The sequence below is a fragment of the Ornithodoros turicata genome, chromosome 9, assembly GCF_037126465.1.
Source record: "Ornithodoros turicata isolate Travis chromosome 9, ASM3712646v1, whole genome shotgun sequence".
NCBI lineage: Eukaryota > Metazoa > Arthropoda > Arachnida > Ixodida > Argasidae > Ornithodoros > Ornithodoros turicata.
In genome coordinates, this window is record NC_088209.1 from 18,510,049 (window position 1) to 18,535,769 (window position 25,721).

At 47.2% G+C, this 25,721-nt stretch overlaps 1 protein-coding gene across 1 annotated transcript; it reads right to left on the reverse strand.

The window, feature by feature from the left end:
- Positions 1 to 3,260: 3,260 nt before the first annotated feature.
- On the reverse strand, positions 3,261 to 24,934 carry LOC135368273 (whirlin-like). The gene is made up of 5 exons (XM_064601447.1): positions 24,760 to 24,934; positions 22,352 to 22,559; positions 9,694 to 9,954; positions 8,566 to 8,700; positions 3,261 to 4,312 (listed from the first exon to the last, which is right to left on the reverse strand). The coding sequence occupies exons 2-5, from the start codon at positions 22,550 to 22,552 to the stop codon at positions 4,088 to 4,090; spliced, it is 822 nt and encodes a 273-aa protein (XP_064457517.1). The 5' UTR covers positions 22,553 to 22,559; positions 24,760 to 24,934; the 3' UTR covers positions 3,261 to 4,087.
- Between the last annotated feature and the right edge of the window lie 787 nt (positions 24,935 to 25,721).

Here is a 25,721-nt window from a genome sequence, read left to right on the forward strand (position 1 = left end):
ATTGTAAGCATTTCAAATTTTCGTCGGTCAAACCTGTACATTAAATTACCACAATAACACACATATAATGATGGGATGATAATATTTAACAATTTCATGGCCATAACATGGTGTGATATTGTGCCTTGCGTAATTTCTCTAATACGCTCCTTAGGTATACTGCGGTATGAGTATGCGTTGTTTATTACAGAGCAAGTTTATAGACATACCTTGTATACTTCGTGACCGATCGATCGATTGATTGATTCAAAAACGAAAAAGTGGGCGTGTGCAATGGAACTTGAACTGCACTTAAATTATTGCAGGCGAACGTAAGGATACTCATTATAGTGTACGAGTCAGCTTGTACGATATATTTTTCATGTGATTGATTGAATGATCAAGTAAAATACGTATGTGTAAAGTAAAGTAAGTAAGTAGCATGATAGGTATAGGACAGCTTCTCTAAGGAAACGCACATGCTTTCGTTGGTGAGGCGAAAATGAACAGCAAAGGTGGCTTGGGAGTTAAACCACATTTTGCAAAGTGTACTACAGGGTCAAAATTCGCATGAAAAATTTCATTTTGTTTAATTTTCCTCCGACAAATCGTGAAAACAAGGAAAAACCATGTCCCATGCAGGATCATGAAATGACGTGCGAATGGGAAATTGCAGACCGCCCCGAGTCTACAAATGATACGATACGATGCAATAGAACGTGTCAAGACTGTGAGGAGCCCATAAAGACATAGACTAAACAATGGTTGTTTCATAAAGAGAATTATTTGCTACTGCATCAAAGCAGGGCTGAAGGGTATAGTTGCTTAGCGGTGAGTGATGTATGAAGGTCTGGAGTGCTTAGAAATGTGTCTCACATAACAAGCCTACGACGATTCCAGATGAAGGGATACAAAAGTGCTCCAAGAAGCATCCCGCAACAGGTTCCAAAAAGCAACGTATCTACCCAACCTACCCGGAAATGCTGCTACGCGATACGTGAGATTTTGACCAAAACTGTCCGCAAGCCATGTTCCAATGAACTCAAAAGCCTTCACAGCACAAGAGAACACATTCTCTACTTTTATCCCCGGTTATGCAGAGGCAGCGCAAGCCTTTGTTGTTGTGTCCGTATACGGGTAGACACGGGTAGATACGGGTAGACACTGTGGAAATGATTACACTCTTAAAAATGAACTTCACCACATAGCACGCTCCTAGCCAACCATCATTTCAAATGATATCGATATCCCCTGATTTGTTGAAAACGGGGGGCGTACGCCTTTTCTGTGACACTTATGTTGTTCATAATTGTCACAAAAAAGGCGTACGCCCCCCGTTTTCAACAAATCAGGGCAGATAACGATATCATTTGAGATGATGGTTGGCTAGGAGCGTGCTATGTGGTGAAGTTCATTTTTAAGAGTGTAGGTGCCGCTCTGGAGCGAAGCACGTACTGAGCGATGTAGTATGATGATCTATGTAGGCTCAGTTTCATAAATTTAGAGCAACAAAGCTTTACACTGAAATGACAGTTGTCGAGTAGACCGATTACAGCTACCTAGAATTCCTTAGAAACTAACTTTATTCCGACAGCGAACAGACATCACATGAACAGTGAATGCTCGACGCGATCAGAAGCTTCACCACATAGCACGCTGAAGGCCAACCATTCTACAGAGTGATATCTGTATCACTTCCGATTTGTGGAAAGCGCGGGTCGTAAGCCTTTTTCTGACAATTAATATTTGTGCATAAGTGTCACAAAAAGGCGTACGCATCCCGTTTTTAACAAATCACGAGGCTTAACCGCTTCCACCGCTCACGGGCTAACGACGGGCGGGGGCTCTCCCCTCAAGTGATTTGTCCAATCATCGCGCGAGTTCGTTTGGGGAGACCAATCCGAGGCCTCTCCGCATTGTCGCGCCTCTTGAGAGAGTGGGGGAGAGGGAAAGCTTAAAATGCGTTTTCTTTCGCTCATAACGCAGAAAACACGCGAGCCATGTGTCCCGCTCCTTTTCTGTTAGTATCAAGGTAACGGTACCTTCCATTCCGCGAGCAGATATATATATATTTTTACTTTAGTGGCCCTTGAACGCACAGTTGTCGAGGAGTCACATATTTCTCATGTCTGTGTCGCACAGGCGCTATATTTACACAGCAGCATAACCCGGCCAACAAGTTTTCACACCTTATAGAACTCCTCCCTGTTGTTAAGCTCTTTGACCCTTTGACATACTCAGACAGGGGAGAACTAAAAGAACAAGGACGAATAACTTTCGCCCGATTTCTTCGATCACCACAACCTTCGTGACGTGCGCTCCAGATATCAACGTCAGCCCGGCCCATTAAAGGGCGCGAGAGTTCTTTCCAATTGACGAGCTAGCCGTCGAACATTCTTTATGGAAACGTTTTCTCAGTGTCCTCCACGCCAGGTTTCTCTCCTGTCGCTTCTTATTCGCTCTCAGTCAAACAACTTCGTCAAGCAGCGACCTAGATCGTTCGTCTCCGGTTGAGTCGAGAATCCATTCTGGCGAAGAATGGAAGGTTCAGAGCAAGTCTGCTGGAGCATGGTGCTGTGGATGGATAAAATGATCCCTCAAGGTAGAAACTAGAGCGACGCCAAGCGGCCGTCTCATTCAAAGTAGTCACTCAGCTTTGCAGCCGGTACGCCAGAAAGCGAGTCAGTCGTCAGGACGCATAAGCGGGATCATCCGTCATTCAGGCGTCTCTATACGCTATGTGTGGGGCAATTGAATCGTATCGATTTTTAAAAATATTTTGTCCACTCGATGTTATTGGTGTTATAAAAGGATCGCTGATATCGGAAGAGATGAGTATGCGATGTTGATATTTTTCTCGATGATATCGATATATACGTATATATCCATCCATGGGTATTTTTATTTGGCTATGCATCGATATGTTTAATCTATATTGGTCGATGTTCTGTTTCAGATGTCGGAAATTATCGATATTTTAAGCTTTTGCACCTCTGTTAGACACGCCTGAGAGTGCAAAGTTTCTACTCTTCCCCAAACGATACTTCGCCACGATACAAACTTCGCTACGAGAACTTCGCCGAGACAGATGCAGATATCAGATATCACGATTTTACCGTTCCTGTCAGTCTGCCATGTATACCCAACCGTATAGCAAAGACGATGTTTTTAGTGAGTTTTTAGTTAGTTTAGTTAGTTTTTAGTGAGTAGTGTTTTTACTGAGATCGTGTGTATTTCGTGTTTTCTTTCGCCTGTCTCTGGGTTCCCTTCGTATTATCATGTACCAGCTCGCCTGCGCCCTTGCACTTCCTCCGTTGATGTTTTTAGTACTTAGCTCCAGTATCAAACACCCAAAGGAGCTACCGTGAAGGAATACGAACGAGACTTTCTGAAGACAGGTTTTATTAGTTCTAGAGCTCTATCCTCCAAGGAAAAGTTAATCAGGAGATAACCAGAAGTTATGGTAGAGCAAGGCGGACGGCTATGAGGGTGTCACAGCATGAGACCTATAGCAGTCTTTACTACCGAGTTCTGACTCTTTGATAAGGAAAGCAGCTACGTCGTGAGAACCTTATTTAGCCGTACTTATTAGTTACGTCCAGGTACGTAACATATATCTGACCTTATTACTGCAGCATACATTCTAAGGACAGACTTGACATTGGAGTTCACATGGATTGTCGTGGCACGCGCTCCCACGCACGAAACTCAGGCGGTGTCCTTTCCCACGGTGCCACGGTGCACGTATTCCCGCTCTGACCTTCTTTCCCACTTGCTATCTGAATTTCTACAGCCTCTTCCCCATGCGCCCGCTCTCCTTGCTAATGTCATTGGATGTTCGATGACGTCGGAGGATATGCCACGAAATGTGACAGTCTGTCCTGTTAAGCCCGTGTGCGGAGAAATAGGTCTTGCCGTTAATTCTGTTTGCCGTTACTGGGACTTCTGGATTTTCTGCTTCCTGCTCTAACTCGTCGAATAACTCACTTTTGAGATTCTAGCAGCGCCCTCTTCCAACGAATAACTGTATTTTCTTGTACCACAAGCACTGTGCTTGATTCTATACGCAAACGTAGTCAAAAATATTTCAGTTTGGCCAGCTCTGTTGTTAGGCCTCCGAATCAGCGTCCCAGAAGAAGGAAAATCTTCGCCTTGGCTCCAAGGGCTCAATGATGAGGGTGACTCCTCCCTCGCCGCCGCCTCCAGAGTAGTATGCGTCAGCCAAGAGCCTCGCAACATGAGCGTGCGTCAGTCGGTTCGTGGGCACCCCTTGCACTTCCAGCAGTTGCTGTCCTGGACGTAGGATTCCTGCCTCGTGCGCCGCTCCTTTCGGCTGGAGGTCATTGGATTAGTCAGACGGAAGGAAAACAAGAAGATATCACAGTGAGTGATAGAGGAAAGAAGAGGAGGAATGCACGGGGTAAGTGACGTAAGTCCTGGGGACAAGTTTTAGTGATGCACTATACTATAACTCCGAGATCGAGGAGGAAAACAGACAGGACACAACAAGTCTTGTCGTGTCTTCTTTTCTCTTTGATCTCAGGGTTCTAGTAGTAGGTTACCGTAACCACACTCTCGCTTGCTATACATCGCCATATTAGCAAGTTCAGGCTTCTTCGGAGCTTCGTGAGCGTCACCTTATACCTGAGCAGCTCAATGTGAAGGTTTAGCACACGCCACATTGGTGGCCATTTTGAGGCGGCACATTTATTAGAGGGGTGCCCCAGAAGCCAGCTTTCGACTGAATTGAATTGAATTTATTTACACGCAAAATGATGTGGGCAAACTGCGGCAAAAAAAAAAAAAAGCCAAAAAGGGTTCGCAGGTGATATTCTGCAAAGCGAGCGCAATGAATTATAGACAGGTGCTGGTCACACGTACGTCATCGCAAACGTAGACGTCGACGTCGACATACACGGGACCCTAAAGATGGCTGCGCTCATGGTCAGGGACCAAACCGTTTTCGGACAGAGCGATTGTCGTTCAGCAATCCCTCTGTCGTCGTCGATGTGCTTACAGTGTCACATACGTTGCCACTGATGTCTCGTCCTGCTGACTACTCATTATGATCTTTGTTGTCAATGCGCCATTAAACCCCCAATCATCATCAATCATCATCATCCTGCTGACTACTCTTAAAGGAACTATCGCATCCGGAAATGTGTGTATTAGACCGATACGATAATTATACAGCACGGTTTCACAGCCTATTTGGCCAAGTTTCTCTACCGAAAACAGCGTACTTATTAAACCAAACGAGTTTTAAAAATTCGCGCTTCCTTTGCAGCTAAGCCGGAATAACGTAAGCCGGCCACACGAATGGGAGCGCAGCGCAAGTAATAAACCTCTACCCACCACTTAGATTACCACTTCTGATTCGGTTTGCGAGGCGGCCTTTTTGTAGCAATTTGGATATATGATAATTGCTTTTAAACCCTTTATCATACGCTATGTTGACCTACACTCTTAGAAATGAGGGGGGGGGGGGGGTGTCGAGGTAGCTTGCCGTTGTTGGCCGCACTCTCTTAGAAATGAACTTCAGCACATAGCACGCTCCTAGCCAACCATCATCCCGAATGACAACGTTCTCGCCCCTGATTTGCTGAAAACGGAAGGAGGAGCCTATTTTGTGTTCATTATGCATGGCACAAAATAGGATCCTCCTCCCGTTTTCAACAAATCTAAGGCAAGAACGTTGTCATTCGGGATGATGGTTGGCTAGGCGCGTGCTATGTGGTGAAGTTCATTTTTAAGAGTGTAGGTGGTAACTACAGAAGTTACCACCTTTTCACATGCTCTTTTCTGAGAGTGCACCGCAACATACTAAGTGAAAACACCTCGATAGATACGCCGACTTTCGCTTACCAGTGTGAGTGCTGTCATGACTACGTTCCGTGCAACACGGTGTTACGCCCCTGGCTGTGCAAACGACGGTAACCAGAAACAGCATTCCACGATCCGATCGCGGTCCTCCCCCCCCCCCCCCGCGACCTGCAGACGCCATCACTCCCGCCCGGCGGTCGCACGCCAAGGCCTCTCTGCCGCTCCCTGATTGGCCTTGTCTAAGTGACGTTTTCTCCGATTTCCAGAGAGGGAATTCCGGAACGCTCTCAACATCAATCGTCTGCTCTTGCCATGCGTTACATGAAATTGTACAGAAACAACTCCACCAATTCACGTCGGATTTTCGCCATCATTGTGGGGTGATGAACCAGGAGTAAAATGGCACTGTAGTTTCGAAATCGACCGCGACGGATGCGATAGTCCCTTTAAAGATGTGATGACGACACCGGCGCTAAAGCTCACTCAGCCAATGCGATGCACTTGTACTTCGAAGGAGTAAGCTATCATGTCATGCAAGGAGCTCCCTATTGAAGTGCACTAGAGCATTGAAGTGCAAAAATTTCTCCTCGCGGAATGAAAGATGTTGACAACAACACAAAGGAACGGGTTTTGTCTGGTGTCATTTGTGATTTATGCGCATATTTATGATTTTCTCTCCTCCTCTCTTTCTCAAGACGCCCGACAATGTAGTGTGGCTTCCTATTGGCCTCCTCAAACAATTTGTCCAATCATCGCGGGAGATCGTTTGAGTAAACCAATAGGACGCCGCCACGCATTCCCAACGCATGAAACACGATGGATTAATCTCGTTCCCTTTGTGTTGCTGTCAAGGTAACAACATCTTTCATTCCGCAAGGAGAAATTTTTTTGCGCTTTAGTGCCCCTCTAAGCAGGTGAGACTTTGTGGGCAGTCGCTAAAACGGAACGCATTAAGAGTCACGTGACTTGAAAATGATGATGCCTGTGACGTGAGACCACACAAGAGACCGCTTGACGGTAAATGCAAAAATGGCCGATGTAAGGCGTCCCTGCAACCCCTGCAACATCTACCCAGGAATTCCGCAACCAACTTTCAAACCACTACGTTGGTTAAAACAAACCAGAATAGGGAAACCAGCAGTGATGTCACATCCCAAACAGCACGCCAATATTGGACCCATATGGGCTGCCAAGATTGCCAATATTGGTCCAATATGGGCTGCCAATATGAGATCAATATGGGGAGTGCAACCAGGCTCCATATTTAAGCAATATGGGCTGCCCATATTCGCAAGCCCATTTTGCCCATATTGCGCCAATATTTTCGTGATAACGCCAACGGGGAGTCCGTGTAATAATAAAGCATTATCCGGTTTAATATCCACAACTGATATTACGCTCATTCGCGACGTAAAGCAACGAATTATCAATTATTATTATTATTGTTACCTTCCGAGGGATTTCCCGCCTCCGCGCCTTCAACCGCCCAAAATCTTGATATACTATACTGAAAATAACGGCCCTTGCACGGCTTGTACCAGCCACGACAAGCTGAGGCAGAGTACTTCTTAGTCAATATTGTGCTTCCCTGCACCTCATTTTTCGCAAATCATATGCAACAGCCACGGAACATGCCGGACCGCTACGCACATGTTCAGGGTCACAACGAGGAGAAGGCCTCCAAGACGGGTGCTGCGCCTAGCGGCCTCTCTCCGAACCACGAGCAAAGACTCGACACCGTCGGCGCGCGGAGCGTGCGGCGCTTTCGGACACCTTTCTCTTCTTACACCGTGGTTGGGTCCTCATTTAACTTTCTCATAGAACAGGGCTCCTCCTCTCCTTCCTTCCTCAATTACAGTGAGTTCCCCTATTACGCGGGCAGCCTTCAGTGAGCACTGCAACCAGTGGCCATTACATATGCGCGTGAGGCCACTTGTAAAATAGCGTTAGATCTCGTTGAAAAGTTGTCACGTTGCACGCTTGGTGGCGCTAGGCGCATGCTCAGCGGAGAGCCGTTTATTGGGAGAGTTTGGCCATTGAGGGGAGCCTGTTGGAAAGCGCGTCAGTTGACGTCACACGACCTGCAGCGCCAAGGCCAGTGCCGCCATTTTGGATCGGCGCTACCGCCTTGAAATCTCTTCGTGCCTTTCATTGCGCCATTTTGGAGTGGAGGTACGGCTATAGGATTTATTCACATGACGTCTTCCGCAGGAGACCGCCACTGTCGCTAGCAGGCAGATGTGCTGCATTCGAGCGCCATATTGTAGGTCCCATCCAAGCCGCTACCCATATCGTACCACCCAATACCATACCATACCGTACCATACCAATACTCACCCTATATTTGGTGTTTCGTCCTGTGTTTCGTCCGTTATTGTCCTGTGTGATTTGTAGCATGTCCAATCAATTTCCATGTTTCCGACGTTAATAGCCATCCAAAAAGCATATGGCACCGAACGAAGGCGGGCTTCGGGGGACCTACGGTATACCTGCTAGGTGACGTCAGTGAATAAACCCTATAGTACGGCCTTGAGGTCTCCCTGCGTCGCCCCAACTCGCCTTTCATTCCGGCCAAGTGGGCAGAGCCATCACAGGTCTGACGTGTCAAGGCGAGCCCACACCTCCGAACTGCAGAAGATCAAAGAACGGTCAAACTCTCCCCATAAGCGGCTGTGGTTCAGTGGCCCAGTGACCATTGAAGACTGTCCCTGAGACTGTCCCTGAGACATGTACTGAATCGTGAACTGGACCGAACTCACTCACGTGTATTCCGACGATCCGCGGCAGAGGCTGTTCTGTGTTACATCCACCTTCTATGACGAGTCCCAAGAGAGGTTTCGTTCGTCTGACAGTCAGCCGGACGCGCCCGTTGCCAATGGGAATGAAAGGATGTATTTCCTGCATGAGGATTCCCCGAGTAAGAGCCGTGAGAGCGGCAAATTCAAATGGTTCTTTCTTTGTTGCCAAGAGGGTGTTTCTACTTGCAGCGCCAGAGGTCGTACACCTAAAGCTGAACAGCTTTACTGGAGGACGCATGTGTGTAACAGGAGTCAGGCTACAAAACACGTAAGCAATTCAGATAAGAAATGCAGACCTGTTTTATCGAAGCACACCAAGCAGTCCAACATCTTGGCCCAATATTGGCAATGCTGGCCCAATATTGGTTCAATATTGGACCAATATTGGGCCGATATTGCCGATATTGGGCCAATATTGGACCGATATTGCCGATATTGGGCAAATATTGGGTCAAGATGTCGTGCTGCTTGGGACCGAAACGTAAACCACTCAGCCCACTCAATAAAAAAGAAAAAGAAAAAGAAGAAAGAACAGTAACATACCGAGCCCAGAGATAACAGTCACATATAGAAGTTATAACTTTAAAATTACCTTGTGGGGATTACAACGATAATAATAATAATACCCTATAGACACGAACCCTAGAGCAGTTGTAGCACGACATTTTCAGGTGGCCATGCACGTTTACCAAATGTAAAGAGTACAGTGTTTGCCATCAGTGTTTGCCATCAGTCGTAATATCAGTAAAACCTGTGTAATTTGCTTCGTATCCCACATCCCACAAGAAAAAAAGGTGTGCGAAGGTGGTATCTTCTATAGTTACCGCCTAGGTCAACATAGCGTCTGATAAAGGGCGTAAAAGGGTGGTAAAAGCAATTATCATATATCCAAATTGGTACGAAAAGGCGTACGTCCTCATCGCTCACCGAATCAGAAGCGGTAACCCTATCATTCATATGTAGCAGGTAGAACTTTGCAACCTTTTAGGCACATCATATGCGACAACTATTACCTCCTGAAAGGTGTAACTGCTCCACCCTTTTTTCTGAGAGTGCACTTCCCACTAAAGAAAGTATTCATCATTTCGCTCGCCTTGGCCTCTTCGTCTTCATCTTCATCAACTGCGGGAGACTTTGCTTCAGCCCCGTCAGGAACCGCTGAGGACGATGAGCCTGGCATAGCATCCTTTGTATCCCCCGACGTTATCGCTGGTGCATCCGGGGAAGAAGAAGCAGCAGGTTCCGCCGTATTGATGATGTTGTACGAAGCACGGACCCTGGGCAACCTCAGCGGTTCAGGCTCCTCAACAAATTCATCCTCCTCTTCCTCTTCTTCTGGTGAGTCTTTCAATTGCTGCGGAAGGCGTCCACAAATAACAATGAGTCATACCGTCGTCATAACGCCGCGAGCCTTTTCAACGCACGAAATTTATGCGAAGTCATCCTCATGCAACGCACGCGCGCTCCTGGCCCAAAATGGCCAGCCATCCAGCCAAACCTGCAGGCGCTATACTCCGAGCCAAGATAAGAGGAACAGTCCCAGCGTTACACCTCCTGCAGCCTCATTGAGAATGGGCCACACGACAATATGGCAGAACCGATTCACACGTTTTGTTATCGCCAATATTCTATGTGCTTGGCCTAAAAGTATGCAAATGTGCACTAAGTATGTCGTCTGCGACGAGTGTTGTTGCATCATAATCAATGTAGATGCGACCGTGTAAAGCACGGGGACGAACTTATGTAGGTTGTGGTGTGCGCCGAGGAGCCGCCGCGACAACATTTATGCGGAACGCCGCCGCCGGGCAATAACGGTTGGCGCGTTGGGTCAAAAGCTGTCAAAAACTGCGTCTGCTGCGTCCATGTCTGTGTATGTGTGTCTGTTCTGTTGTGTGTTAGCACTGTGTACGGATCATGGGCGTTGGCAGGATTTTTCCCAACGGGAGAGGGCAAAATGTTTCGTGGATAGGGGCGAAGAGTTCAATCCCATCACCTCTTTCCCTGGAGACGGACGTTGCGGGTTGCGCGTCTTCAGAAGCTCATGGTATTATGATATCTGACAAAATTCGTGACGACCTACGAATAAAGAGTGCACAATTTTCCCAAGTGACCTTGAAGCTCCAGAGGGCAGGGCACGTCCCGCCTGCTCCCCCCCCCCCCCCCGCTCCCCCTCTCTCTCGGTACGCCTATGGTGCTGATACACGGTTCTGAACGCTTCAAAAGTAGGATGACGACGCTGTTGTCTTGAGGATGTCCGCTGCTACTGGCACAGACAGGGTCTTCGAAGACCATGTGAGAAATTGCAAGAAGTGACGCTTCATTCGAGGAGCAAGCCAAGCTATGCGTCGCGTTAAGTACGAGAACTTAGGAAAGGGTGCGTCGATGGAAAACGGAGACGCGTTGCGGACGAGTACTTCTCTAATGAATGCGCGCGTGTTTGCAAGGATGATGACGCTTTAAAGGCGTTTCAAGGGTATGATCGTATGCTTATAAACTTTAAAAGTAACTTTGTTGCCGCATCATATAATTGTTGCGCACAGAGAGAACTGGTGTTAATCTTCGTTTTTTCTCTCATTCATCATGCAGTTGCAAGATCAAGCGCTATATGCTGCCAGTACTTCAAACATGCAGTGGCACTTGGTGATCCTGAAATTAATATATATCGTTCTCTGCGCCGCCGCCGCCGTGTCTAAATACGCGGCGCGCCGCTGACGCCGCCGCCGCGAAGGACAAATTGACCTGCGCGCCGCCGCCGGCAAAAAGGGGCCTCGGCGCACACTTCTTTGTGTATCGAAGGCTTCGTGCGCTCGTGTATAGATCAATCACAGACCACTAAAGATATGTGTGCGGAGTTGATTTGTAGGTGCGAACTTCTCTCGTACTATTACATTCTTAAAATATAGCTTCACAGACAGGGGGGTTAGGGGGGGGGTTAAGTATGTGTCCTGGGCCGACTTCAGGGGGAAATTCTGCGCAATGAATGTCCTTTAGCGTGTTATGTGGCGAAATTCTGTGTGTTTTTTTCGTAGTTCCGTGCTAGCACCGCGTATAACTGTGGCTATAAACGACGTAATGACGTGGAAAGATGGAGAGAGGACAGTAGGAAGGAGTGGGGGACGAAGGGGGGGTTAGTATGCACCCTGTGCTGACTTTACTCTCTTTAAAATGAACTTCACCACATAGCACGCTCCTAGCCAACCATCATCCCGAATGACATCGTTCTTTAGCCTGATTTGCTGAGGACGGGGGGCGTACACCATTTTTGTGACATTATGCAGTTCGTAGTTGCCACAAAAATTGCGTACGCCCCCCTGTTTTCATGAAATCAAGGGGGAGAACGTTGTCACACGAGATGATGGCTGGCTAGGAGTGTGCTATGCGGCGTAGCTGTGGTTTCAGAGTGCAGGGGGAACTGTGCCGACGTTCGTCCGGAAAATCTGCCGGAAAACCCATGGGAAAACCCCAGACAGCACAGCCGGTGCGGGGAGCTATCTTTCCAGAGTGTACACAATTAAAACACAGGGTGGCGGTGGTGAAACTGCTTGCGCACAGAAGGATACTTGGAGCACTTGAACCGAAAGCGCAGCAAAATGTACTTGAACTGAAGTAGAACTGTAGAAGTATTATTCAGCAGAATTACTTAAAGCAGCCACAGTTGTTTCGCGGCGCTAACACGGAATTACAAAAATTACTTAAAGTAAAGTAAAAGTACCTCCAAAAGTGTCGATTTGTGTCAATTCAGTGTCAATTTGTACGTTTGTGTATTATTGATGAATACACCCATGCAATGACCATTCTGGTCATTTGGGATTACGAATAATAAATAAAAAATAAAAAGTACTTGATGTACAACTTAAGTACCGAGTGCTTAAAATACTGCACATCACAGCTACGATGGCATTCCCTTTCCGACTTACCAAGGCATCTTGAGGCCTTGTGTTACCTTCGTCTCTGTGTACGCTTCAGCCTCAGAACAGTTACTTTTCTTCATGTTCACCATGAAATTATGCGCGCTAAGCGTTTCTTCAGGTTGGCATTTAAGGCCTTGCACTCTAAAAACTGAACTTCACCGCAATGCACGATCGTCGCTAACCATTGCCACGAATGATAGGGTTATCGCTTCTGATTCGAGTAGAGAGGAAAGCGTACGCCTTTTTGTGTCAATTATCATGTATCTAAATTGACACAAAAAGGAGTCCCCCTCCCCCTGTCTCTTCGAATCGGGGGCTTAATCGCTTCATCGCCGTTACGGTCGTTATGAGCCAACGAGCGGCGGGAAATTCAAAAATATGGGCACGTGACACATTGCGCGTGACGTATCCCACCCCCCTCACGTATCGCGCCAAGAGCGCCGTGCACGTGTTTTATCACGTGCCCTTCTCGACGAGTGCCCCGCCTCTCGTTAGCCTATCGTTCGTGGAAATGGTTGGCGCAGAGCGTGCTATGCGGTGAAGTTCCGTTTTTAGAGTGTGAGGGACGAAACATCCAAATCATCATCATCATCATCATCGAGATAAAGTCATTAAAGCTTAGCACTCTGCATGTCATTTTGACTTCCTCAACGGTGTGTCAAACGTTCATGATTCACGACCACGCGTCCCGTCCGATGAGAAGATGTGTGTCCACAACAAAGGACACGCTGCATTGTACGGACTCGTGCTACCGCGCTGTCGATGAAGAGATGGTCGAAAAATCATAACCGATGCCAATGGAGCGATTGCTGCCGAAAATACAAGCGCTCTGACACGGCAACCCAGTGACCCAGGTATAAGCGAACAGAAACAAGGTGGATGTGGGACACACGCTACTTGTGGAGTAAAGCGTTGAATCACGCTTCCGTCCGCACACGTTCATTCCCCACCCCCGTTCGGAAATTGGCGAAAACGAGGCACACACGCGGCGGCCTCCTTAAAAACGGACGTCATGACCGGTAAGCGGTCGCCCTGTACGAATGAGCTACTGTATCATTAAATAACCTTGTCGGTGTTTATATATATATATATATTTTTCTTTTCTTGTCTTCCTGCAAACTGACCCGTGAAGGTTGAAGCCATTCGGACAGCTGAACGACAGACACCATCTGATTTTTACTGCGCCAGTGTGTCCACGTATTGTTCTCAATTCACCATCGATGGTGATATAGCACCGCTGTGACATAAATTCTGTTCCGGTGCGTGCGCGGAGGTGAGAGGGGGGGGGAGGGATATGTTTAATGCAAAGTAAAAAAAAAGAGAGAAGGGAAAGGTTAGCCACGATGTGCACGGAGGTGAGGGCCCCTGCAAGAAGTACGCGCTTGCACACTGAGCCTGTGTGTGGATGCATGAAAGTGATTCCTATATGCAGTCTCAAAACAGAACTTGGTCTCATAACTCTACAGACAAACTTATTGCGCAGAATGATAGCGTTATCACGCTCGATTTGTAGAAAGCGTCGAGCGTACGCCTTTTTGTGACAATTCATTTCACTACATACGTCTCACAAAAGGTGTACGCCCTCGGAATGGCGGGATGGCAAGGAGCGTGGTATTTTTTTGGTCTGGTGGCGTGGTCTGTCTTGGGGGCGAGAAAAAAGAAAAAAAAAGGGGATGTTGCAGACACTTTCGTAATCGTCTGCCAGTATCGGAATAAGTCTTTCTTTCTACACTCTTAGAAATGAACTTCACCGCATAGCACGCTCCTTGCCAACTATCATCTCGAATGATATCGTTATCTGCACTGATTTGTTGAAAACGGGGGCGTACGCCTTTTTTGTGACACTTATGCTGTTCATAATTGTCACAGAAAAAGCGTACGCCTCCCGTTTTCAACAAATCAGGGCAGGTAACGATATCATTCGAGATGTTGGTTGGCTAGGAGCATGCTATGCGGTGAAGTTCATTTTTAAGAGTGTAACTTAGGACGACGCATACTTCAAAAAATGTTAATGCGGTGGTGCGCAAGAGAGAGGCACTTCGGTCACGCTATCGTCTTGATCTGTTCGTAACATTTCTCTCTCTCCCTCTCTCTCTTTCTATACTCCAAAGTATAAGCTGTTCCCGATCCGGACTCCGTCTTCTTTATTCTTTGTCTTTCCTCAAATGCGCACCTGTCCCACATAACAAAATTGGAATACCCGGCCGTCCGTACGCTAGTAGCCCAATCTGCATAACATATTACTTTGTTTGTCTTCTACTGACACAGAAATTGCCGCGCTGACTCATCTCATGGGGGTAAAATAGCATCCCCACGCCCAGTTCTCGCCACGGCCTACCGCAGGCTTGGCGCTACGCATTGGAAAGGTAAAAAGAATACCTTGAGTACATCCTACGCACACAGTTCAGGGGCGATCGTGTGCAAGAAGCTGCTTGAGCAACCAAAGGGAGGCTACTATTGGCGTCATGTATTCGCGTTGACCATCCCAGAACGGCTCGTGTACAGCCGAGGTTCTCGGTTGAGTACTTGTCTTTTAAACATATCGGGTGCAAATGTTTTTTCCTATAGACGGTACACACCTTTGTGGTGTAAATTTCACAACATATAAAAGGGTGAAAAACACTCTTCTAAATGGCGCATTCTACGTGAAGAACGATTTCAAGTGGCATAATCTGCACAAGACACCATGCTGGGGATGGAGTGAGGGTGGGAGTGTTGTATGCGATGAACTTTCTCCTAAAACTTTTTCCAGCAGCGTTTATTCAGCGCTACAAGGTGTTTATTTGCAGAAACACCCATTTTAGACGGTGAAAAGTGTAAAATTACCTTGCAATTGATTGATTGATTGATTTGTAAAAGAAACAATTGCACTTACAATTAAGCGTGCGCATTATGTAGGTTGCTGCTTTCGTGTGATACAGCGTTTAGTAGTTCCGGTAGAGTTTACTCTTTTTGAAGGAAACATCCCATGTCATCATCACCTGTTCATTTATTGTTGTTGTTGTTGAAGGGGTTTGTATTAACCCGGTTTCATAACCCGTCCATAACATATTTAAACGAATTTTATACCAAAACTCCCACTGTCAAGGTCAAGAGTACCTCGCGCTTCGCTTTCTACCGTGGTGGTGGTGGTGGTAGCCTGTTATTTCCGAGCGATCTCCCTGGCGGCATGTTGCTCAGGGGGTGTGGCGGATATTGCGTCCTGGGCCGACTTCACAGAGAGCTTTTCCGACAATTGTCTTAAACTCTCTGACGAGAACCCAGGGAAAACGCCGAGACAGCCCAGCTTCGCTTCTTACCGGCGTCAATTCTCGTGGCATTGTACAGGCTGCATCGGTGCTCATCTATATTTCGCGTGTTCATCATCATAATCATCATCATCATCATCATACGTCTCGTCATGATGGCGTCATGCGCCGCGTAGTCATCATTGTCGTCACACCTGTGTTGTTGGCGTACCCGAACGATGCCTTCCATGATAAGACGTTAAATGTTTGGCGTCGTCATGCGCTGAACATTTGGCAGGAGTAAGCTGGATAAAATTTCCATTAAAATTCTAGTCAGCAGTGCGTTTGCTTCGTAGCAATTATTGTGACACGGGAATCCTGGAAGCATGAAGCAATGCTTCACAATGTCCCATGCTTCCTTCAAATGAGAGACCGCTCTTCTTCTGACTCAAACAGAGGACCTCACGTAGGTAGGTAGTCACTAAGTAAGTGAATCTAGGAGAAGAATCATTATTCGAGAATTTGGGACTTTGCCAAGTCCAGTGATTCAAAGGAAACTGTCGCACACGTTACAGGAAGACGTTTTGTAACGAGATGATATCTATACCGACCCCGGTTAGAATGTACTGTTTCGAGTAACGGTCCGCATTCTAATTAGAAAATAATTAAGAAAGAGTAAGCGGTAACGGTGGACGTATATTTATCGTAGCCTTCGGGTTTGGTTCAAATATTCACACGCGTAAATTACTGTTTTAGCTCAGTACAGGTCATCGTGCACATATGTTACTTACTCAACGAAGAAAGCAAATACCGATGTGACTTGTACCGGTTTGGCTGCTCACTTCTGCATTCGCTGTCATCGAACTTTTCCGCCTGAAATTTCGCAGAAACTGGACACCGACCGGTAAGAGTAATGTAATTCTCTAGCGATTACTTAGAAACTCCACCGAAATGACACACGCACACACGGCCGTGAAACAGTCAGCCGCAATGGCATGCAGTTTTGAAGGTTTGCCGTCGCATTGTCCTTGGTCATTTTAAAATATAAAAAAAATACACGAAACAGAAGAATTGCTAAGCGAGAATTCAGTTATTATAGCAATAATTATTTTCGAGATTTTTGTACGCATGGTCCGCGTGCAATGTATGGGGATAACGGGAGTATATTTACATGTAAGTTGCGTCAAACCTATAGAGTGGCGACATGCTGTACGTACCCACCACATCATCATCATCCCATTTATGTGTGTGTCTGTGCACGTACCGCAGGGTAGAACTGCGGACAATTTCGTCCACACGAGGTCTTTTCACGTGCGCCGGACGAGGGTGGATATCAAGATTTATTAAAGAAAAAAGGTGAAAGGGGGGAAATCTCAGACACACGGTGCTGGAAGCAATGTATAATGTGATCTAGTGTATTGCATATTACGCACAGCTTAGTGAAACAGATCTCTAATTAGACTTCACACGTCTAAAAATGTTTGCATACACGGTCTTCATTACAGGTTGTGAACTGGTACGTAGTAACGATCGCTAAATGTTCCATTATTGGATTAGATTAGACATAAAGTGAAAAGTGGAATAACAGTCCGTTCCAGTAATTTTTTTTTTACGTTTTACATCCTAATTCATTGCACCGTGTCTCGCCACACGATTCTGAAGAGATGCACACTATTACCCTAGCCGCCATAACCCTTAGTCTTCGTAGTGTTGGTATTAGCAGTAAGTATATTCCAAGCAAGCAGAACTCGTAACGCTATCAGGTTCATTATTTATTTACTCGAATATATACACACATCAGCCATTGTAATACCGCTTGCCGCGGTCATTCTCACCAAAAAGCCCACATCTCGGCTGCATATTAAGACATACACCGGTGAATCAACACGCATCCAGATATTTAAATTGAAACACATAGACGCACACAATAACACAGCGTTTCACAGACCCCCCACAGGGAGCTACACATAACTAACTAGGAATGTTCCGATCTCTTCGTCCCCGTCGCTTTCGCTGAATCAGCGGTTGCGGATGCGTCGTGGTCCCTTCCTTTCTGTCCACCGGCGATCCTGGGCCTGGGGATGCGAAGGGGCTGCACGTCCAACCACGTTTCCATTGCGAAGAGACACGGCGAATGTTACGAGACTTGAACTTCACGGGCGAGAGGACAGCTGAACGGAAAATTCACTTTTTCGGCGACCCGCTAGTTGTTGTGGAAGAGCACCTGTCGTATTGAGCGAGCGCGCACCCTGTGCAGGTTACCAGAGCAAAGCCGGACTGGATAGGCGCTGCATGGGTGAATACGGTTACGGAAGTGACGTGCGTTTGTCCGTGCGACCGGTTTATAGACGGCTTCACCTCTTTCCCTTTCCTCCTCTGCTTGCGTGATTTTTTTTTTTTCTATACGGAGTTTTTTGATGAATCGCAAGACCGTGGCGGTCTCAAATAAGGAGCCAGCGGCAAAATGTAGTACACGCGAGCGAGGGCAGGTTTGTAACGGAGGTCGTTCCGCGAAAGAGGCAACGCGCGGGATGGCGGACGTCAGACCACGGGAAGTCCACCGTAAAGGCCTGGCAAGTGAAGTACGGAAGGCTATGGGTAATTGTTTAGCCGATTTCTTTTGCGGCTTTCCTTGCTTTTGATATTTACGCTTGAGTAGGTTTTTGTGACTGTGTATGTGTGTGTTTATCAAGCAGAACTCTGCTTTTCGCGTCGTTTTTTGCGAGGAAAACGTATGATTATTCGCAGATAGGAAGGCAAGGTTTTGTAGCTTGGACAAGGAAAGTCTTGTGAGTGGTGGAAAGTAATTGATTTGAATAACAGGTTAACGCGGGACCACGATAAAAAAGTAAATAAAATAACCTAGGCACGGACAGGAAATAATCAGACGCGGCAAGGCTGAGTGGATCGAGATATCAGCCCGTCGGTGGTAACTCTAAAGTCGTGCTGTAGGCTGGGCGGTGGTGGATTCGAATCGTACCACTGGGGATGGGCACAGTTCCCCTGAAGTCGGCCCAGGACGCATACTAACACCGCCTGCTCCTTCCTGCTGCGCTCTCTTCATCTGTCCACCCCTCTAAGTCGCTCTCATAGCCGTAAAGTTGTTCCGTGGTGCTAACACAGAATCCAAACCACCTACGTTTGTCGTTATTCAGTGTTGCCCACACTCCTCGCGCTTTTGCTCCCAGTCCCAGTACCATCATGGTATTTTACCTGTCAGTTAACAAATTTTACAAGAAAATGGTAGGTACGGAGATAGAGGTACGTTGTCGAAAAGTAGCTAATTGCCGGTAGGTAGTCCCTCACTGCACTCTTAAAAATGGGGGAGGGGGGGGGGGTAACGGCAGGATTGGCTCGCCGTTGTAGGCCACACAGAAGTGGGCGTCACGACTATAGCAAAAACAAAATAATAATAATAAAGAAAGACGGACGGAGGATAGAGGATGACTGGTGGAGATGCGTAGAGGGTGCATGAGTTTGTCGGGGATCATCATCGCGAATGATAACGCTCTCTCCCATGATTTGCTGAAAAAGGGAGGTGTACACCTTTTTCTGACGCTTATTCACTGCATAATTGTCACAGAAAAGGCGTACGGCTCCCGGGATTGTATCTCATTACGGCCGAAGTCTCATTACCATGAACCATTTGTGCACATGGACCATGTGCATGAACCATTGTGTGTGACACAAGCCGTGGGGGCACACCGCCTCGGACACATTTTGGGAAACATAAAACACAGTATATGCACAGCTAATATGGTGGATGCTTCTTTTTTCTTTTTGGCCGTTATGAGACATCTTCGGCCGTAATGAGACTACCTTTGGCCGTATCGAGACTTTGGCCGTAACGAGACACTTGGGGATTAAAGGATTTTCGGCCGTAGTGAGACCTTCGGCCGTAATGAGACTTCGGCCGTAATGAGATGTTATCCCTCCCGGCAGAGCGATGTCATTCGGGATGATGGTTGGCTAGGGGCGTGCTATGCGGTGAAGTTCATTTTTAAGAGTGTAGAAACCGTGCTACTGCTTTCAAAAAGCATGCTCGAGACATAGGTTAGACAAAGGTCATAGGGCGCTGGGCGACATACAATAAGGGTCGTTCATGGTCTCTTTAAATACAATGGAAAATTCAGTAAGCACCAAACTACGTCAGTTTTTCAAGGTATTCACCTTGCGCAACTAGATACCGCTGCCATCGCTGTGGCTACTCTTTGATGCCTTTGCCGTTCAAAGAAGCGGGCTGCTGTCGTAGCCACTGCAGGACAACTTTCTGGAACGCTTAAACCTGTGTGGAACGTCTTTCCTCCAAGGTGCTCTTTAAGGGGCCCAAACAAATGATAATCGCTTGGGGCTAAATCTGAGCTGTAAGAGGCATGGGGCGAAACCTCCCAGGGCATTCCGGCCTGGGTTGCTACCATCAAATTCGTCGTGTGAGACCGGACATTGTGACTAAGAAGAAAGACACTTCCGGACAACACCCCTTGTCTTGTGAATTGCGTTTCGCACACCACCTTTTATCAACCCAATCATCATCATCATAAAATGAAGTTGTTATTGTTGTATCAACGTGGAGTAGTACTGGACATTAATCGTGACCCCTTGCTTCAAGAAGTTCAAATGACCGACACCCCGGATGTTCCACAGCAGGTAGTTCCCATTAACTTCCCAGCAGACGGCTACATCTTGGTTTTCTTTGGCAGCGGAGAAGCCTTATGTCGTCATTCTATACTGCTTTTTTTTTTTTGTCTCTGGGCTGAAATGATGCATCCAAGTATCACCGCATGTGATGATTGATTGCAAAAATTCGTCCCCCTCGGTTGAAACATGTTCCGCAGCTGCTCAGAGACTGCCATGCGCACTCCCTTCTGGTCACAAGTGAGGTGTCGGGGGAACGCATCTTGCACGGACTTTGCGGAACAGTAAGTGCTCGTGAATTATTGTCTCCACACTGGCAACGCTAATATTAGGCTGGGCTGCAAAGTCCCGAACTGTTACCCGCCGGTTCTCGAGAATAACTTGCTCAACGCCTGTGATATTCACTGGTGTGACTGTAGTCGGACGGACGTGTTCATGTGGTTCATTCGTCACCATATCCCGTCCTTCGCCAAACTGTGCGCACCATTCGTACACTCTCCTCCTTGACATCGGTTGTTCCCCATACCGTACGTGCCAGTAATATTTGCAAAATCTCCTTCGTTCTCCTTCACAAAAAACTTCCACAGCTACACACACACTGTTCGCAGCCATGATAGCTGCCTCTGCTACGCGTGCACTGCTGCACGTGCCGCTGACCCGCGAAAGATTGCACTTCGTCCTCCGAAGGTTTTATTCAGTTACCTTATTCGCCGCTCCAACTGGCTGCTCGCCACCTAGCGGACCACAGTAGAAGCACTGAATAAAGAATAGTAACAGTAGCCGGCCGACATATTTCGCGGTGACCCAAAACTGCCGCAAATTCCCGTCGTCAGCGATGGAGTTTCCCGGCTTACGGAACTCAAACAGCAACAGCAAAATTACAGCGGAGAAGAACATTCAATGCCGAGAAGGAGAAGAGAAAAAAGATACTATCCCAGGAGCGGCGTGAACGAAAACAACGAAGACAGCGGGAGACGACACGCGAGTTATGTTATTTGTACAATTCTTGAAGCGTGTCTTGTGGAAGAAAGCATGAAGCAGGTTGATTCATTCATCGGCAATCCTCCTTTTCTCCGCCATCTTGAAGGCTATGCGAGCGCCTCTACAGGTAGGTGGAGAGGCACGGCGACACTGGCACCAGCTTTCTTCCCTTGTGGCGTGCGGAGGAAAAGTTTTCAAGCACATTCTACAAGCGTAGAAGACTATGTTGGCGATTTCACACGTCATCGCGTGAATTCTGTCTTGTGTTCGGCCTACATTAGTGAATGTGTACAACGGCTGAAGAAATAACTGCAGGACACTGCGAAATAACTTATCCGTGCCACCACGGGCAGTGAGCGACGACGCACCCTGGGCAGCCGAACGAGCCTATTCTCTGATTTTTCTCGAATCAAAGTCTCAGTCAACCCTGAACGACCCTTGTATAAACATTGTATATTTCAAACGGCCCACAAAAGCAGACTTGCACCGTACCCTCAATTGCAAAGGCTGCGCGAGGAATTAGGACGAACGCAATATATAAGCCTCACCAACGCGCAAGCTACTCGAACAAGTTTGCGCCGAGACGGAGTTGCGCTAAGCCCACCCTGCCACAAAAAAGGGAAAGGAGGCGTCTACTACTACCACAGCAATCACAATGCAGCGCAAGAGTGGTGCACCGGTTACGAAAATGGATGTATGAATGTATGGATGTTTTTTTCTTTCTTTCGATAAATGATACCCCCCCCCCCCCCGGGGATAAGTCCATTCCATACAATTCGAATCCGCTCATATTGCATATCGGAACATATTCTATCAAACCCGCTGCCAGCCTCAGTCGTCCCTTCATTTTCCCCCATATACTTCTAACATTTCTCTCATCTCAGCTACAGTCGTGACGCTTCCCACAGAAGTGAGGCCTGCAGACAGCCCACAGCCACTACCATCACCCTGCCTCCAGTTGGACGGGTACACAGCAATAAATATTCCATGGGCTTACTCCGCGCATTGTGGAAACGGGCGACACATCGTCGCTCCATCGCCGTCTTAGCCCAGCCGTCGTGGTCCTCTTGAAGGTGGCGTTGTCCATCACCATGTAGCTGTGCCTCCGAAGACTGCCCCGCGGAAGCTCGTATGCAGCCATCGCTCTCGCTTCGCCACTGGATCCAGGCCCATCGTAGTCTGGTTCCCAATTGTACATCGTGGACCTTGACGAGAAAGATCTTTGACTGGCAGGCTCTATACTGTACACCGGGTGTCCCACGAGGGTCCCGGGGCTGAATAACTCGTAAACGGGTGGGGCCGTCGAATAGCTTTCGTTTCAGTGACCGTCCCTCAGACATCGGCCAATAACTGAGCAGTGACGGTAAAAGGGCTAAAGCACATGCGACCTGGTACATATTCCAAACTGTAAAACCGGAGACAGGGAAGGAAGGACAAAGAGGACTTGCCGTGTTTGTCTTTCCTTCCCTGTCTCGGATTTTACCGCTTGGAACGGAGCACTGAGAGCTGCGTACCAATCGGGTATAGAGAAACAGGGGGAATACTGAAACGTCCTTTGCGGTTGTTCCTTATCTTTCGTCACCCCGTGTGTGAACCAGGCGGATGAACACGTAATTGGCAGCCAGATATCCGAGCGAAAAAGCGTATTGGTGCGTGGCTCCGCGCAAGAAATATGTAAACCAATGAAGTACTCGAAAAATCAAAGTGTTGACGCGGGTTCTTTTTTCCTTCTCCTTTTTTTTTTTTTTTTTCGCTGCAATAGTTTTTGCTCAAGGTTCTGATCAGTGAAGCAAAGGTTGCGAAAGCGTAGAAAAAAAATTTAAAAGTTAGAAGTGATTTTGAAGTGTTAGAAGAAGTGTTAGAAGTTCGCTGTTAGAAATTTAAAAGAAGAAGTGTTTCGTTTAATTAATTAGCGTACGCAAATGAGCCGGCTCATGCAGTTCTTGGCTGATTTCTCAGGGATGCTCACTGAAAAGAAAGCCTTTCGACAGCACCACCTGTTTACAAATTATTCAGCCGGGGAACCTTCAAGTAACATCTGGTATAGAATATAAATAGAGTATATAGGCATAGCTGCATCAGCGCGTTGAAACCTGGATAAAAAGCGACACAGATGGGACGACGCTGACGGTATGTTGCTAATGAAATGTGTCCTTCAATATGCCTGGTTAGTGATGGTCACAAAAAAATAGCAGCACACTTCTCGGAGGGCCACGGAGTTTTGGTCATCAGTGTCCGATGGTTGAGAAAGTGCGAGTTTATTGCGGAACAAATGCTGGCAATTTTCGTGTATCCGAATCACTCATGTGTAGGCGCGCAGATATGTTTCAGAATAAGCCATCACTACTCGTTTAAAGTATCGTTGAAGCCAAGTGTTCTGATGGTTTAGGAGTCATAGTAAACGCAACATGGTACTCGAGAGTCTCAAACTCTACCCCTGGTACGCATACGGCAGAACTTGTTGCCATGCCCCAAGGTAGTGGGAACCATGAAATCAGACCAATCGATTAATAAATTACGCACTATTGTGAGCAGTGAGAGTTGTGTTCTGAATTCCTATTCTGTACTCGTGCATGATTTCCTTGCTCTGCAATCGAACGGTTTTTATTAACTGAGAGACTGCACTCAAAATGTAAACTTCGTTATAACAAGGCAACAGGACCGGGGAAAATCACTATAAGCCGAAATTCGATAAAAGTCTAAGTGCTTCGCACTAAGCGGGGTTGGCTACCAGGACACTTCCAATAACTTAGTTCGAAACGCGTACATTTTGGTCAAAGCAGTATGTGACTTGGGAAACACACACACACACACAAAAGACAACGATAATTCCAAGAAAAAAAAAGATTTTGTTATAACCACAATAATAAAATACAGTAAACTGTCGGAGAGTTTACCGTATTTCGTTCCCCATTACTGCTTTTGCCACATTTTCTTTCCCTATGCAGATAGCGGTGGTGTTCTCGCTTGACCGGCGCAGGACAGTTAAGGCTTTCGCATATGTCTTAACTGGTTGAATACTCAGGTTTCCTACGTCGCATAATACGCATAACTTCACCGCATAATACGCAGCTAGCCAACCATCATCCAATTGACATCGTTCTCAAACGGGGGGCGTACGTCTTTTTGTGACACTTATGCAGTTCTCTTAATTGTCACAACAACAAATTAATCGTGACTATGACCTGGGGTGATTCACCACTGGCAGTACACTACCCCATTACACGCGGAACATTAGATGTGAGATATGAAAATGAAGTTAAAGTGAAGTTGAAATGAAGTGAAGTTAACGAAGCTGTCACAAAAAGGCGTACGCTTGCGCTTCCCACAAATTATGAGTGATAAAGGTACAACCCTGTGCAATGGTTGCCCTTCAATAATTCGCCGTCACCTTCCATGTCTTACCTTTCCTGCCCAACAGTCTTGTGGCGCGCTCAGAGAAGGTTATGTGCCTGGTCGTCGACATGCGCACTCCTTATCCAATGTGCAACAGTGCTGCCCTTCATGCAGTCATACGCCGAAACTCTCATCGGTCGCTCCGTAAACGGACGCGGACGACAGGATGGCAGCCAGAAGAGCATTGTTCGCTGCACTGCACGCACGTACACACGCTTTATCAGATCAAACTGTCACGCAACAGCTGCAACTATTGCGATTCATGCTTATTTACTCATACTGCTCGTGCTTTGTGTAGCATTTATAGTAACCGCACAAATAAACCAGTAGGCCAGGTTCTCTTGTGGCTGGGTTTTATAGCGTTTGGGGGGATATGTTTATTGGAAAAAGAAAGGGGTGAAAGGTTAGTCAGGCGTAGGCCGACTTGCTATTCCTTAAAACAAAGAAAAACCACACACAAACACACACAAAAGGGGACTTGCTGGTGCACTACTGACACTTAGTAGTGCACTCTGGCACTACTAAGCCCACTTAAAGGCTTGTCGAGAGGCCGGAGGCATCAAGAGAGCTCAAGAGGGCAGTCGTAACCGCCCCCTGGTTGTGTAGGACTGGGCCAAGCAGAGTGGCCAAAGAGATGTTGGGGTAACCAAGTAGTCGCATGTGGCGTTGGAGGACGAGTCGTTGAGAGCGATACCGGTGGCAGGATAATAGATAGTGTTCAATGCCGGCTTCCACGCAACAAGTTGTGCAATTAGGGGAGTTCGTCTGGCGCATTTTATTCAGGAGTGAAGGTGTGCGTGCAACATTCATTCGAAGACGATGAAGGAGTGACTCTTCAGCTCTGTTGTAGCGGCAGGCAATAGAGTCCTGCAGAGGGTCAATGAGACGTAAGAAATTATCATATGATGTAGAGTCCGCTCGGAACTGCCGGGTACGGACACAGCGCCAACGGCGAACGTGCAGGGGACAGG